At 43.0% G+C, this 15,802-nt stretch overlaps 1 protein-coding gene across 5 annotated transcripts in view; it reads left to right on the forward strand.

Annotated features, from left to right (window-relative positions):
- The first annotated feature begins 12,880 nt into the window (after positions 1–12,880).
- The window catches only part of sbf1 (SET binding factor 1), a 65,259-nt gene continuing 62,337 nt past the window's right edge, over positions 12,881–15,802 (forward strand). For all 5 annotated transcript variants that reach the window (XM_023420402.2, XM_087177741.1, XM_087177740.1 and 2 more), the window contains exon 1: positions 12,881–13,071. In XM_023420402.2, coding sequence (XP_023276170.1) covers positions 13,017–13,071 — 55 coding nt within the window. In that variant the 5' untranslated portion in view covers positions 12,881–13,016. The remainder of the gene's footprint in view (positions 13,072–15,802) is intronic.

Raw genomic sequence — 15,802 nt, forward strand, 5'->3', positions numbered from 1 at the left:
GGGGGGGGGGGGGGGCACGACACAAAAAACAGCCATAAAAGTGAAACTGAAAGAGATAATGTTTCAGGCAGACAGGTCACAAACACAAACATCATATTTTAGAAAAATGCTATGCAGAACACTGTAACAGGGAAGCTTAAAATGCCAATAAAGTACATGAAGTTTACTATTAACTGAACATTGAGCATAACAAGTTCACAGGACTATTAAAGGACTATTGCAGTGACTTCATACATAACACTGTAAACATACTAGTGAATAGTGCAGCACCACAGGTCCCTATGGAAGTATTATAGATGTATGGCAGTGATACCATATGAGCTTTAAAATAGGCTACATTAAACATCACTGTAAAGTAACAACTGCGCACCACAGATTTACCACAATAAAAGTCCCTATAGCTCTGGATGGCAAGGATATTATAAACTGAGTACTACTCTGCACCAAGTATGCTATCACCATCAACCATGTGCATACTCAGGAAAATGACCCAAATTTTCAAGAATTTCTCGAGCAGTTTGTCTTCCACACCAAACCCCCCCTTCCTATCTCTTATCATCATTGTCAGCCGTGTGTTTAAGATAGATAGAAAGAGATGCAGGAATCAGCACAGAATCCCCAGAACTTTGCTGGTAAGTCACGCCTACAGTTTCATCATGATGCATCATTGATCATTGATCTTGGCGCTGCGATGTTTCCTTCACGTGGTTTGTTGCTGTTGTCGCCGCTTTATCAGAAGCTGCATGTGGCAATAAGACAATTATTTGCATGATTTATCAGGGAGCTGTAAAACAGAGGTGCAGAAATTGTTCTGATCACCTTCAGATGTGTTATAAATCTGTTATAATAGATAAAGGGCAGACAGGTCTAAACACGTATCTTACTACTCTGTTCCATGACTCAGATGAATCCTGCTGCATGTTTCAGCCTATTAGTGAGGATTTTTGTACTGACTCCAAGTCCCCTCCTTCCTTTTGATTTGACTGATGCACAGACTCACGACTAACACATACACCTGATGTATGATCGAGGTTATGTAACATTCATTTCTCAGAAATGAAGTCAAGCGGGTTGTCACCAGTGGAGTGGACGCCTTTCCTGGTATCAGAAAGAAGCTGCGCATCCATGTAAGAGAGGAACAGCAGCAGAGGCCGGACAAGCAAAACAGCGTCTCCATGAGGGATTTAAGGATGTCATGTTTGTTATTCGTCTTTTGGCCGATGCAGAAATCATCTCGGGGTCATGACTTCTTCATCTAAATAAACATCAGTATCCCTTCCACAGCAAACTACGCTTGTAGTATATGTAAAGGCATGACTTTCAGTTTAGGATACACAGAAACAGCCCCAGTTGCTTCCTTTTTTCGATGTATTCCATCACATTCAAGTCACAGAGCTATACGCAGCCAATTCACTGAAAATGAATATACTTGTTCTGAAGGTGTTTCTCAAATCAAAAAAAACATATCAACATATATCAACATAAACCAATACAGCTGATGATAAAAGGTTGTTAAAAAATTTGGATTAGGAAATACAGTAACCAAAAAACAGCCACTGCTGGGAAACAGCAAAAAAAAAAAAAAAATTGATAGAAGAGTTTTTTGCGGTTTTTGGAGGATGCCTTCAGAGCACATTTTGTCAAATCAATTTTTAATTTTCAGAAAAGTTTTATCTTCTGCCTGTGCATTAACCTGTCACATTTAAGATTCATACTGCTGATTCAAATACAGTTACATACGGTAAATTACTGACAAAAGTTTGACCAGTATTGTGTTGTAAACTTACAAGAATACAGTAAAGACCTGTACAATTATCATTATTTCTAGTAATACATTTTAGTAATGAACAGTAAAAAACACAGTTCCTTGCAGGCAAAGCTGCTGCCAGTTAATTACTCTAAATCTACTGTGAAAAGTGTCACGGTGTGTGTCATCTCATATTGAAATATTTTGAAATCAATTTTTTAAAATCCTTGATTTTAACTGTCAAACAATAAATGCCAACTTTTCTATCAGTCCTGAAACTTTGCACCAACAGTCAGCAAGAAGAAATCCATCAAGGCAAAAGGCACAAAGCCCAGTTTCTGAATCTACCGGTTGAGTTTCAAGCTGAGTAGGTAGAGCAAGAAAGAAAAGAAAAAAGGGATTAATCTCCTGGAAAGCAGCAAACCTCACAAATCAATGATAAGTAACAGTGAGAACATAATCTGAAGCACCACGAGCTCCTCACGATTTTGTGTTCTGCGCCGCACAGTTATTGCCAACCCAGGATTTAGCTTCACCATGCTACGTGATCCCCGCCTGGTGTGCGATGTGAAGCGTGGCGTGAGCGATATTCACTCAGACAGATTCGTTACTGATAGTTGCCAACTTCTCACCCTCGCCGATATCGTCTTACAGCTCAGCCCTGCTCAGGCCTTTCTTTGATCCTCTCCATCGGCCTCCGATGTAGTTTAGTTTCGCAGTAGTTATAATGCCATCAGAGCGGGTGACACATCGTGACCTGACAGTGACACACTAATCCAGGTTTGGATGAAATAAAAAGACCCTCTAGTCGCTACTACACAAGCCACTTTGAATCATGTTCCCAATTCATAGCTTTCATTTTTATATTCTTAAAAATGAAGCCCTCACATCGTTGTTGCCAGCTGAGTGTGGTTCTGACCTTTGACCTTGGGTTTAGAGCTGATCCACTCACATATAATATTTCATGTTTATTCTTTCAGTGACCTTCTCCCACACTCCACAGTAGTACCCATTGATTTAGCAGTGGTGGCACAATGAAACATCTCCCAACACAGACAGCTGATAGCGGCTCATTCATCACTCTGACTTGGCTGTGGAAGCAGGTCACTTCCTCACTGATTCTGGTCCGTTTATGTAACAGTTCTCGGCCATGTGACAACAGCCGGTGAATCTGGCCCGGGCTCTGAACACAAGCTTCCCGCCTGGTTTGATCTTTCAGTCGTGGACTGGCTTTACTTTTGTTTTAGGCGGCAATTAGCGGACATGAGTACATACTCTGTGGAGCCAGTTTTACAGCGTCCATCTATCAGGCTTTGAACCTCGTCCGAAAAAGGAAAAGTTGGGACGTAGGCAACTGATCAAAGAGCGGAGGGACCTTTATTCTCTGTGTTGTTTTTGTCAATTTGAATCTTTGAATGGGCGAGACTGGGCCACAGTCTGCTTTAAAGGTTGTGTAAACACTACAAATGACCAGTGTTGTCTGGTTAGGCGTGATAAAGGCAAACACTGACCACTGTGAAGCAAACTCTCTTATGTGTTAAAGCTCCATATTTTCCTCTTGTTGTTCCATAAGAAGATATATTTGTGGTTTTAAGAACCAAGAACCATCCCAATGTAGTTTTACATCTCCTCTCTCAGGCTTCTCTCTGGAGCTCTAGTAACAACAGGTCAGTGAGCCAATCAGAAGAGAGGAGGCTCTGAGCCTCTTTTCTGATTGGCTGACTGTTTGCGGAGTGACCCAATAAAATATAGCAGATTTCAGGTAAACACTCAGAGAAATCAAATCCTGCAAGGTTGGATGGTGGGTCCAGGTGAGCGAGGCTTGGGGCATGGCTAAGGACAGTGACTGAAGTTACAGAAGTCCTGACGGCTGGTTTTAAGGCTCAGTTTCTGAATACAGGCTGTGTGCATTTCTCTGTGGACTTAACGCTTTGATACTTTCACAGTATTAATATAGAACCTAGACCTGCTTTATAATCCAACAACACATGGACATCTACCTTTAGACTATATGGGACCTTTAAAGGACTTGGATCGGGAAAAAATTCAAGATGAAGTCTAGATGAGCTGTTATTTCCTTAGAACATAATCCCTCTTTGGATTCTTACAGACTGCTGGAGCATCCCCAACCAAATAAAGAGTGTTTGGAAAGTTAGCACCATCACTCTTTGTATACTGAGGATTACTTGTTCTTGAGCGCTGTGTACATCGCTTAAGCATGTGGAGAAATCACAGTATTAATATAGAACCTAGACCTGATCTATAATCACACAACATATTGGTGTTGTGAACTTGTGTCTCACCAAGTTTATATTTTTTTCCAGTTTCATTCTTGACATAAGAAACAGCGGTAGAAAGAGCTTTTTAATAAAAACAAAAATCTAAACTGCACATCCACTAAATGGACTGCACTTATATAGCGCTTTTCTGGTCTTAGAGCTCACTCAAAGTCCTTTGCAATACTTGCCGCAGTCACCCATACATACATCACACCCTCATGGGACAGCCATCAGAGGCAATTCGGGGTTCAGTATCTGCTCAAGGACACTTCGACATGTGGACTGGAGGGGCTGGAGATCGAACCACCGACCTTCTGTGCCTCAGGAGGTAGAGCACTCCTTGAGCACTCCACTACAGCTCATGGTCTTCCTCAGCAGACTGAGGAATCACCATGCAGGTATGGAATTAGTATGCCACATGATGGCAGCTGGGTATCTCCATGACAACAGAGGAAACTCCACTGACCATAGAGGACCGTAAGATATAGTTGAAAGCTCCCTACGAGCTAGAGAGTGTATCTTGAGTTAAGATTTGAGTTTGGGTGAACCAACCCTTTAATTTTTGCAGTGAACAACATCAACATGTGTACACATCTGTGCTGTGAGGGTGTTGGGGTGTTGCTGTGAAAAGGCACATGAACAGCTTGACGCTGAAGTGCCCTGGCTCTGAAATGTGGTGGTGTATGATACAAAACAAATTAATCATCATGTGATCTGAAGTGTCTGAGGTGAAGGTATTTCATATACAAACACACTACACCTGCAGGACTTATGGCTCCTCTATGAGCCCGTCTGGTTTCTCTTCCAGCTCATTTATCCAACATCTAAACAACAGCTCTGCATGTTTTTACATCTTGGCTGAAAACTCCATGTTTTCTGCAATTAAGCAGCACCCTAGTGTTACATCCCCTGCATCTTTACAGATCTTTATACCCCTAATGTTTCTTACACCCTGGTGATTTAAACCCCCCCCCCCAAAAAAAAACACGTTTTATATTAATATTGCTATGTTTTTAAAAATATTTTCCTCCTTCTTTCCAGTTTGTTTAGTCATGATTCCAGCAAAATAGACCACACCTTGGGAAACACCCTCTACTTCCTCTGGCCTCCTTGAACAAATAAGTGACACAGCCAGAGATAACTGACATAAAAAAATTCATATTTTGAAACGTGACTGTGATATCTTTGTTGGTATATGTGTTGTGTTTTATATTATGAGTATTTTGGGGGGAGGCCTGAACCTGAACCTTCTCTCACTCAGTCAGGTTTACTGCATCAGGAGCCACAGAGCTGTAGTCTAATGATTGCTGCCCCCTAGTGAACCTCCTGTCACATCAGCGGAGCAGCAGCTCCTGCTGAGAGTGAAGCTGTTATGATGCTTCCCACGTGGCCCAGCCTGAGTTAACCTCCCAAATACAAAACAAATATCATTCACCAGTATATCTGGACAATAAAAACAAACACAGTATCTTGGGCGCTGTCTTGGATTTTGAAATAATTGTTGCGCAAGTCACCGTTAAATCCCCATGTATCCATGAGTGTGGAGGCATTTTCTCACTGCTGTGTTGTTAGCATCCCCCTTGGCTGCTTGAGTAAACTTTATTTACGCTGTTTGTTTGAGATGGTGTACGAGCGGGTTTGTTTGAAAGGCTTGTCGTCTCTGTCCCGAGCGCTCTGAGTCAAGTTTGTTTGGAATGGCTGCTTACCAGTGCAGCGTTGTGTGGGAGGAGGGAGCTGACAGGACAGTGCTCTGCCAGCTCCGAGCAGAGACGAGGGATTGGATTTCAGTGTGGGAAAGATGAAGGCGAAAGGCAGAAGTGGCTGACAGCAGCAGAACTCCCAGAAATCACAGCACCTGATGAGGAAAAAACGTTTTCTTTTCAAATTCAGAATGCCCATGTACACGAAGCCAGTTCCTTAAAGAAATGGTTTTGGACAAACCTTTATTCTCAAGCTCTTATATACTGGATAGTGTTGAGCTCGAAACATTTTGTATTTTTTTCAGATGTTGTGTGGTTTTTATTATTTTTAATGTTTATTGTTCTTAATATTTCTTATTGTTTAGCAGTGAGATGGTGGAGGTTTATATAAGAGTTTGCTGTTGAACATCTAATTTTACTATTTGTTGTTCTGTTGCTGATGTCATGTAGCCACTCCACCCCCCCCCCCCCCCCCCCTGGTGGTGGCTCATTCACAGATGTCTCATAAAGCAATCATGTTCTAGACTCAGCTGTTTGTGTATATGTATTGTCTGAGTTGCCACTGTCTCGCACCCATATTAAATATCAATACTGTTCAAGTGTGAGTGCGGCATCTCCTTCACTGGTTCAAACCCGAGCTGCTGCTGTTAGGATTACGCCTTCATGGTATGCTTTCCACCAGGTGACCCCGCGCACATGAAGATGTTTGTGTTTTGTCTGTTTGTCTGTGTTTTCTCAAGTTGCAGTGCTTTGAGCTCTCGGGGCCACCGTACTTTTGGCCATTTAGTGGGCTTCAGTGCCTTGCTTAAGGACTCTTCAACGGGCTGGACACCTTTCAGCACAGGGTTAATACTGTAACACCACCCGGCGGCTAGAATAAAGATACAAGTGATTACCTTATCTATTAAAATGAGAGTGTCATGCGTTCGTAAGAGTGTGCATGTTAACATTGCTCATGTCCTGTGTCGCATGCAAGTATTTATACCACAATAGCTGTCAGGCTGCGCTCCCCCACGACCATCTTTCCTGTCTCTGTGCGCTCTGCAGTCCCCAGAGAGATCATGCAGAAATGAGTGTCTCCTTTAACACTGTGGTTACAACCTCTCAACCTCTCAACACCTCACGGCCTGATATTTCTAGATAAGACTCCCAGGAATGCTCCTCTGTTTGATTGATTGATTATATATATGATGTAAAAAGATATATGTATTGAAAATCCATATATTCATACAGTTTTGTGAATGTTTTTTTCTTAGTGATGAATCATACCGAATCATCGCCTTGATTTTTATTTGACTTAATGTGACCTCACTGTATTTTCTTGGACAGCAGCTCATGATGAGTGATGGGGTCTAACAAACTTCCTGTCTAAGATGACGCTTTTGTCTGTGGTTTTCTCGCTGGTGTGAGGTGGGCAGGGCTCAGTTGGTGAAAGGTGATGTCATATACATGTATTTCCCTGCAACAATCAACTGAGGGGATTTTTGCATGAAACAAGCACTGTCAATCAAATGTGATCAAACTGCACCCACTGAGGCATATTGACAGTTAATACATGAGGATATTAAGCTGAAAGTGTCATTGCTTTTAGTTTGCTTTGAATATTTAATTTTACAGAGAAGATTTGAAGCCAAATGTTCCGGACGTTTAAAGGAACCAACAATTTTTAATTGACATTTGAAATGAGTGGAGTTCAGTTTCAAATCAAACAGAGCGGTTAAATAGTCACAGGGATAATACTGAGCCTGTGTAAACAGTTGCATAATGTCTTCTGTGATGATAGCAACGCTTTCTAAAGTCTGAGACAATAACCCCCGATGATGTCATGGTGATGTCATCAGCATTATCTGGGCTTGTGGTTGGAGTTTACAAATTTATAGCAGAAGGTTTGTGTTACAAACTGGGGATGTGGTGCTTGCAAGATAACGTCGTTTACTATGTAGGGAGGCTTCAAAGATGAGTCACTATTAAGCTGCATTATGGGAAGTGTAGGATTCAAATTTTTCTGAGCTTCACCTGTACGAGGGACGGGCGTAGCTCAGCCTCTGCTGCTTCCGATTTTTATTGAAAGTGAAATAGTAGATTGCCAGAGTGGCCCTTTAAATATTGTTTACCTGGATGAGTTTAATTAAACACAATGCTCTTATTATTATTTCATAACACATACTATACATGACTCTGACATATTCTTCTATCTGTGATCATCTTCCCGGGTTGTTATAGGTAAAAACACATTAGCTACAATTGCTGATTTACTGTACACACTATCTTTCGCTACATTTCCTTTGCTTATGCAAAAACAGAGGGTTTCCAATTGCAGCAGGGAAGAGACAGGGAGGTTTGTTTATTTCTACATGATTTCTCATCCACCATAAAAGCATCAGTAGCACTACCTGCATGTTAGTAACCCAGTATAGTGACAGTATCAAGTGAAAACATTTCTGTCTGTCTGAAGCCATCTGCTTTCAACTCAGGGGAACTGAAACTAACGAGTGCAATGCCTGCTTAATGAATCGTTTTCATGTGCTATGCTTCACCTGAGCTGAAGGGAAACCGACTGCTGGAATGGCCCAGTGAAAAGCAATGGTGTGCAAGAGGCCTTCAAACCACTTCCTGTCTGTTGGTTAGTCTACAGGAAGTGACATGGTGGTTGCATCCTGCAGAGACTGACTTTGAGCTCTGATTGGGCTGCATGTTTGAATGATAGAGAATCAGTGACAGGACAGGTGCAAAGCCTGCTTTTTTCTTCTTCTTCTTCTTCTTCTTCTTCTTCTTCTTTTTCTTCTTTTGTGTTCTTAGAAAGAAAATTATAGATTAGAAAAGTGATACATAACAACAAACATAAGATAATGAGAGAAACCTAAAATAGCAAAACTGCAACACGCTTCCATATATTACTTATAAAGTCGACCAATGAGCGTAGCTCTGTACCTGTGAGGTCATCTTACACATTACACCTTCAGTGCATGCAACCACGGTATGAGTGCACATGAATGATCCAACTAAACCATAACTGTGTGTGAAGATTGTGGATTAGAGTGAACTCTTCACACATCATGGTCTGTCACAGGGAGGAAAAAAAACCTGTAGGCCAAAACACAAGTGATTAATTTTAGGTTAAAAGCAAGATGAGGTTGCAATGTAACCAGCAGAGATATAACGTGTTAATTAGTGAGCTTAATTTATACTTTCTGCATCTGTGTATTTTCCAGGGATGTAAATTTTGTCATCTGGTCATGTGCTTGTAAAGCGCAGACTGTAAACGTGTCTGTCTGTCCTCGAATCAGGATTTTCACAGTGGACTCAGAGTTAGCAGGTCTAACTGATGTCTTTTCTTCAATACTCCTTACCTCCTATAAACATGAGAAACATTTTATTGACTCACTCCCCTCTCCAGTGAGTGTCAGTTCAGCTCACCAGCAGAGCTACTGCCCCACAATAAACTCCCATAGGAGCCTGCATTAGTCTCATGTTTTATCTGTGAGACATTTTAATGCCTTTGTTCATCATCTGTGATGTGCAAAGATCACATTTCAACAGTGAGAGAAAGTGCAAGTGTCAGCCAGACCTTTAGTCATTCTGGATGGAAATAGACTAGGTTGTCTGGTCCAAAGTAGTTTAATGACTTCAGTGAAAGTCTGCACTAGAGCTGAGAGCGCTGGAGGAGCCAAAAGACATGAGTGCAGTGGAGATCCTAGACCCTGAGGGGCCCCAGGCAAAGAAGCCCATCCAAAAAACTACATGTAGACTATTGGCAGAGGCTACAATTTACAGATGTCCCCTAAATGTCTCACTTGCAGACTATAGGTCGATGCTACAATTTATAGATGTCCCCTAAACATCTCACATGCAGGCTATACTGTAGGTAGGTGCTACAATTCAAAGAAGTCCCCTAAACGCCTCACATGCAGACTATAGGCAGACGCTACAGTTTATGGATGTACCCTAAACGTCTCACATGCAGACTATACTGTAGGTAGTTGCTATATGTCCCCTAAATGCCTCACATTTACAGACTACAAGCAGAGACTTAGAAGGGTTTTGTGGCAACAGCAGTGCACAGTATAATGTCTTTAATGGAGGTTTAAGGGGGTTTATAGTTGTAAATGCAAAATGTGCAAACATGAGGGGCCATCGCGGGCCCCTTTTCCTTTTGGGGCCCCAAACCTTTGCCCGTTTAGCGTCCCCTGATAGGTTGCCTCTGCAGGAGAGGTGCTACCCTGCCTCTTGCTGCCCGTCTCTACTGCCATCACAGATAGTTTCGTGGTCATTTTGACATTATGAGACAGGACTCACTTTGTAAAGTTGCTGAAATGCTCTTGCTCCTAGCCTGGCAAGCTAGCTGTTCTGGTGTTTGTGTTAAGCTAAGCTAACCAGCTGCTGGCTGACAGACATGAGAGTGGTATCAATCTTTCTATCTTACGGTCTGTGAGAAAGTGGGTAAGTGTACTTTTTCCTTCCCCCTCTGATCTCTGTTACAGCTAGTTGCATCATCCTTGCTGATAAAAAAAGAACGGCAAGACAACATACTGTATCAAAGACTACATCACTGACAGTTACACACACTGACAGTTGCAGAGTTCAAGCTTGTCTGGGAAAGACAACTTTATTACTGTGTGTCTCCTCGTCCTGAGGGGAGAGTTTTGAGAGACACTGAGCTCCTCTTGTCTTTGTCTTTGGAACCAGCTGCCTATCTCTCTGGCAACTTGTCAAGTGGGGTTCAAGGTCAGGAGGAAACTGTAAGGACCAAAACCACCGGTGGCCTCGGTGTGACTCCATGAAAATAGTATTCACAAAGCGGCTGGAGAAGCGTGTTATCTCCTGTTAACAAAGCTCTGGTTGTCAGAAGCCGTGTTTACAGACGAAAAAGCGCTGCCCTCCAATCCCTGAATCTCTGATAAGTGTGTGAGAAAAGTGGGAGACAAGTTGTTGCTGAGTGTTGGCAAAACAAAGCACTTGAAGAAAAATGTGACATCTCATGCTCAGGGGTTTGTTTTCAACCAGGGAGTGATAAGCACTTTAGGTCAAAGGTCGCAGCACAGGAAGTGTTGGAATTCTCTCAAGGCTGTTACAGTGGTGACAGCCAAGGACAGGCCACATGGTTGTCGGCCCTCAGGCCTGTCTCACATCCCGCTGACGTGCTATCTGCACATTCAAATTGACTCCATAGCAGCATGCCAATGCTTTCTGTAGCCATGGCATAATTCAAGATGTTCCGCAGACAAAAGTTCAACATTTTTCACATCTATATTTGTATTTTATTTATTCTTACCTTTGTTTGCCACTAAAAGCTGATACCAGAGTAAGGATTGTCAGTGGGGGAAAATAAATGAGATGAAAGAGATGGATGTTGGATGTTGGATGTTGGGAAATGGTTTGGCTACAGAAACTTGGATTAATGCTGCACAAGCAGTTTGGTGAAATATATCTCGTTGACATTTTATGTTTGTTGAAGCTATAAAAGGATGTTTCTGTTAACTAAAGTGCTCTGGCAAGGAGGCGGGAACTGTGGCTCAGTGTTGGACGTCTATAAAACCATGAGACTGACGACTCAATTAATGGCTGAACTTTAATTTAGGCCTGAACTATCCCTTTAATTGACTTCATGTTTCCAACACATCACTCTACTAATTCCCCACCAAAACTCCCAACCAAAAAACGCACTTATTAAATTCCTGGATGCAACACAAGCCCATTATATTACAGTTAAACTTTTACAAACTCAAATAAACCCGACCACATTCTTTTCTGCCGCACAACGAAACACAAAAAATTCACACAAATCAATGCATGATCCTTTGTGTTAGGGGCTTTCACAATCATACATGGGACAATATGGTTTGTTTTTCATAGTTTGTGGTCAGACTTGAAATTGCCCCTGTGGTTACCAAAGAAAGAAAAGGTTCAAACTGCACCTCAACAAAGTGCCAAATTCAGCAGTTTCTGGTTGAGGAAGGGCGAGTTGTCTGACACCATGTTTCCCAACATGTGGGGCAGGATCCAAAGGGATTGCAGAGAAATCTGTGGGGCGTCACGAGATGATCAACAAGATAGAAAATGAAAATAACAGTTTTTTCTGTAATTGTTGCTTATTTAATGTGATATGTGGAGAAGTTTTACCTCTTTAAGCATCTAAAAAAAAAATTAAAATAAAACAATCTGATGAGGGAACATTTGGTTGAACTGCTGGAGCGCAACCTATGACATAGGGACACAATTAGACATTAGTTCACTTAAACGGTCATAAGGGAAGGAACCAATTATTATTTTTTATAACTGATTAATCTGCCAATTAGTTTCTCAATTAATAAATTAAGTTCAAGGACACCCTTTTAAATCGTTTGTTTTGTCTAATCTACCCTCTAAACCCTGGGGTGCACCTAATAAGTGACCGTCAGCTCAGGGACCCCTGTTGCACATCATACCCTCCCCTCTCCCCATGTTTTCGGTCTGTATCTCCACTGCTGCTGTCAAAAAAGGTGAAAAAATGCTAAAATAAATATACTAAAACACAAATATATTCAATTTACTATCACATAAGATAAGAAAAGTGGGGATTTCTCATAATGGAAAAACTGAACCCACAGAGGCTTGCCATTTTTGCATGAAAATAACAGTTAATCAATTATCAGAATAGTTAGATTCATTTTCTGTCTATTGACTAATCCTTTCATCTCTGCTTGTGTGGTTAACAAATGTCCATCATTCATCAGGTAAGTGGCAAAAGGTGGGATTTAAAAGGCATCATATACTCAGGGGGCTGTGAACTGCTAAAACAGGGACCATTGTCGAACAGTTGTCTCTGTGGAATAATACATATTATTTTGTAATCTACAGTAAACCCATGCTCTCTAATGAGAATCTGAGGTATAAAAAACAATCCCGGCCCTCTGAAAAAGAATATCTCCACTGGATTTTTGTGGGTCCACTTCAGTTTAGGGCTCCCGGATTCATCATCACCATTCACCCCTTAAGCGATGGCACAGTTAAAACTTCAATGGGGGTCTTTTTTTTTAACAGTTTTGGGCAGACTCTTGGCCCCAGAGTTGGTTTTTGCTCCTCACATGGGACATTCTTGTCGAGCAGCCCCTCCCTGTACGTCCCTCAGTGCGCAGACTCGTGGCTCCGCTGTCAGGGCAAGGCAGTCTGACAGTATGGCGGCGGGGTGCAGCTGGAAGGATGCTACTGTCGCCCGTGATGTGTCTATCGCCGGCAGGACGTAAATGGACAATTGACGGCAAAAAGAGCAGAGGATTCAGCGAGAAAGGCCTGTCGCCGTAAGCTCCAAAGATGGCCAGGCTCGCCGACTACTTTGTGGTTATTGGCTACGACCTCGACAAGCGAGGTGGGTGCTTTAGTTAGCCTACGATGCTAGCATTAGCGGCGTATCATTAGCTGTGGGCAGACTGGAGGCTAGGAGGGAGGCGGGGACTGGCCGGTCGCCACTCGCAGCTGATCGACGCAAGGCGCTGTCAGCTCGGAGTTAGCAACGAACTGTAGGCCGGGGACGCGCAGGCCTCACTGGATTAGTGTACTTAAATGCTCGCCTGTCAGCTGGTGTCCCGCATTTCTGACGGGGGAGCGCAGTGAATGCACAGCCTCACTGCAGTGCTCAACTTCCAGACATGTTTTAGCTTCAGCAAAACAAACCGTTTCACTCTGTTGACAGCAAACTTGCTAAAAGCTAACGGTAGCCGGACAAGCTTGGGGGGTGGTGGTAGGGGGAGGAGGGGGGGTCTGTTTGGTCGACTGTGACCTTAAGACGGATTTATTCACCCGTTTCAGTTTGAGTTGTCTCTCATCTATAAGTGTAGCCGGTGCAGCTGCCGGGATTTTAAATCAGGATTTTTAAAGATGCTAGATAGCGACCTGTCAGTGTTGTGCCTGCAGGGTCCTGAACAGCTACTTGGGACAGTCAGTCCACGAAAACCCTGCAGATTTCCGCTTGGACTTGATTGAAAGCTTTTCAGAACTGGAAATCGATGCTTCTCGGCGGAGTTGCAGATTGTTTTCTTTGTTTGTGTTTTGAGTGGATTAACCCAGATGGCTTTGCCCCTCCCTGAACCCCCTAGGACCGGAGCTCTGTTCCCTTGTGTTGTTGGGACGGGGTTTGGACCGTTATCTGAGCCCCCCCCTTTCACCCTGAGCCTTGGCCTAGATCTGTGCAGTATAATGGCCCGTTTAATCATGAAATATTCATCCTGCCTATTCGATGGAGGCATGCAGCTTGTAACGTGGTGGAGCCTTTTATTTAGAGTGGATTTTTGCCTATGATTTATTCAGAAGAGGCAAATTGTAACATGACAAGCCCTCTGTGGCTAAAAGCAGGCAGAAAACCGGCTTTTATCTTGATGATGCTGGGCCAACATACATCACATTTCTCATTGCACGAATGCACTTATTGCATCTTGTATTTTTTCAGAAGGGGGCTGAATACAGGATGTTATAACGTGGACACTGCAAACTCTGCAGAAACTCTCCTTCCTGTTCTACCCTGCCTGAATGCAACGCAGAGCAGAACAAGCCTGTAAAAAGCATCTGGGAACCAGACAATAAAGCCACAGTGGCTTTAATGGATCAAGGCGCCCGTGCCTTGTAAAGCCAAACATTTAAGGGTGATGATGATTGCTGGTGTCTGCTGTTGCATTACTGTAACTTTATTCCATGCTTCTAGGTTCAAGTGTTTTGTTGTGTTGAACGTCTGCAGTAGCTGCTATTAGATTACTCCTATCATTATCATTGCAGCCAGTGACAAGCCTTTATTAACTTCCTAGAACAGCCACTGCAGTTAGATCAATACGCTTCTGCTCAGTCTTTTTTTGATGATATCTTTTGCCCCTATAGGTTTGTCTGGTTCCTCAAACTTCAATGCCAAGCTCCAAAAAGAGATTAGCTGAAGATTTTAGCATTGCTTATATTGGCATGTTCCTGTTGAAAGCATGCTCACCAATCAACAATCAATGTCTGCTACAGTATCGGTGGGAGATGTGAGGGGGTGGAGATTTCTAATTTTTTGTGCATGTGTACAATGACCTTTTGGTTGTATTTTCATTTCTCCAGCTGTGGTGCTGCTGGCACTGAATAACTGTAAAGAAAACACTTGGCTGTGAGTCAAGAATGAACGGTCCTCAATCATAAGAATACCAGGAATTCTGCAGCACAGTGGAGTTTCCTCTTGTGTCTAAATATCTCATGCATCCTGTCTACGTGTTTGTGTGTGTGTGTGTGTGTGTGTGTGTGTTAGAGAGAGAGTCTGTGCTCGTTGCCACACAGTCGGTGGAATGTTTTTGCAAGCGTGGGCACTGACAGGTTTTCAGGACTAACATAATCGCGGCACATCTGCCTCTCAGAGCGCTGTCACTGACAGAAACCTCGTGGGTGTTTGCAAACAGAAGATCCTACTGGCAGAAGTGTGTCTTGCCTGCTTTTTTATGATTTTAGATGGAGCCTTTAAACAGCCAGCAACAGTTTGACTTGTCCAAAAGACACTAACCTGAGGCCAGAGCCTTGAATCATCCATTCACTGTCTCTCATTGTCTCTAAGGTGTCAGGTTGCTCACATTGTGCTCAACCTAGATGCTAAGCTCTACTATTAGTGGATCTTATTTGGAGCCAAGATGGCTGCCTGTGAGTTGGGAAAAGTCCATAGTTGCTGGGGTGTGGTCCCCCTTGCAAGGGTCTCTATAGAAACACAGCATGTCACTGTATTTTGACAGCGGTTCCTCCACTTGGCTGAAGACCTGACGACCAATTAGATACACAGTGTGATGCCCAAACAGGAAAAAGAGGAGGGAACCCGAGAGAGACGAGAATCCAGTTTGCCCCCTTGTGCGTGTCTGAAAACCAGGAAAGGGGGCTTGTTTGGTTTTGTGTGTATCTGTGCGAGGCGCTCTCATTCAAGACAGTGCAGAGACACACACAAATACACAGATGCTAGCAAGCATACAGGCTCTATTGTAGCTCCATCTGTGCGCCTCCGGCGCTGTAGTTTGAGGGTGTTGGTCATTGCTGCGGCGGCTCTAAACAGAATGCAGGGTGGTTGTTTTCAGGCTGAAGTGAAAGCTCTGGCATACACA

The sequence above is a fragment of the Seriola lalandi genome, unplaced genomic scaffold, assembly GCF_002814215.2.
Source record: "Seriola lalandi dorsalis isolate HSWRI2012SDOR001 ecotype SW California unplaced genomic scaffold, Sedor1 jcf7180002054641, whole genome shotgun sequence".
NCBI lineage: Eukaryota > Metazoa > Chordata > Actinopteri > Carangiformes > Carangidae > Seriola > Seriola lalandi.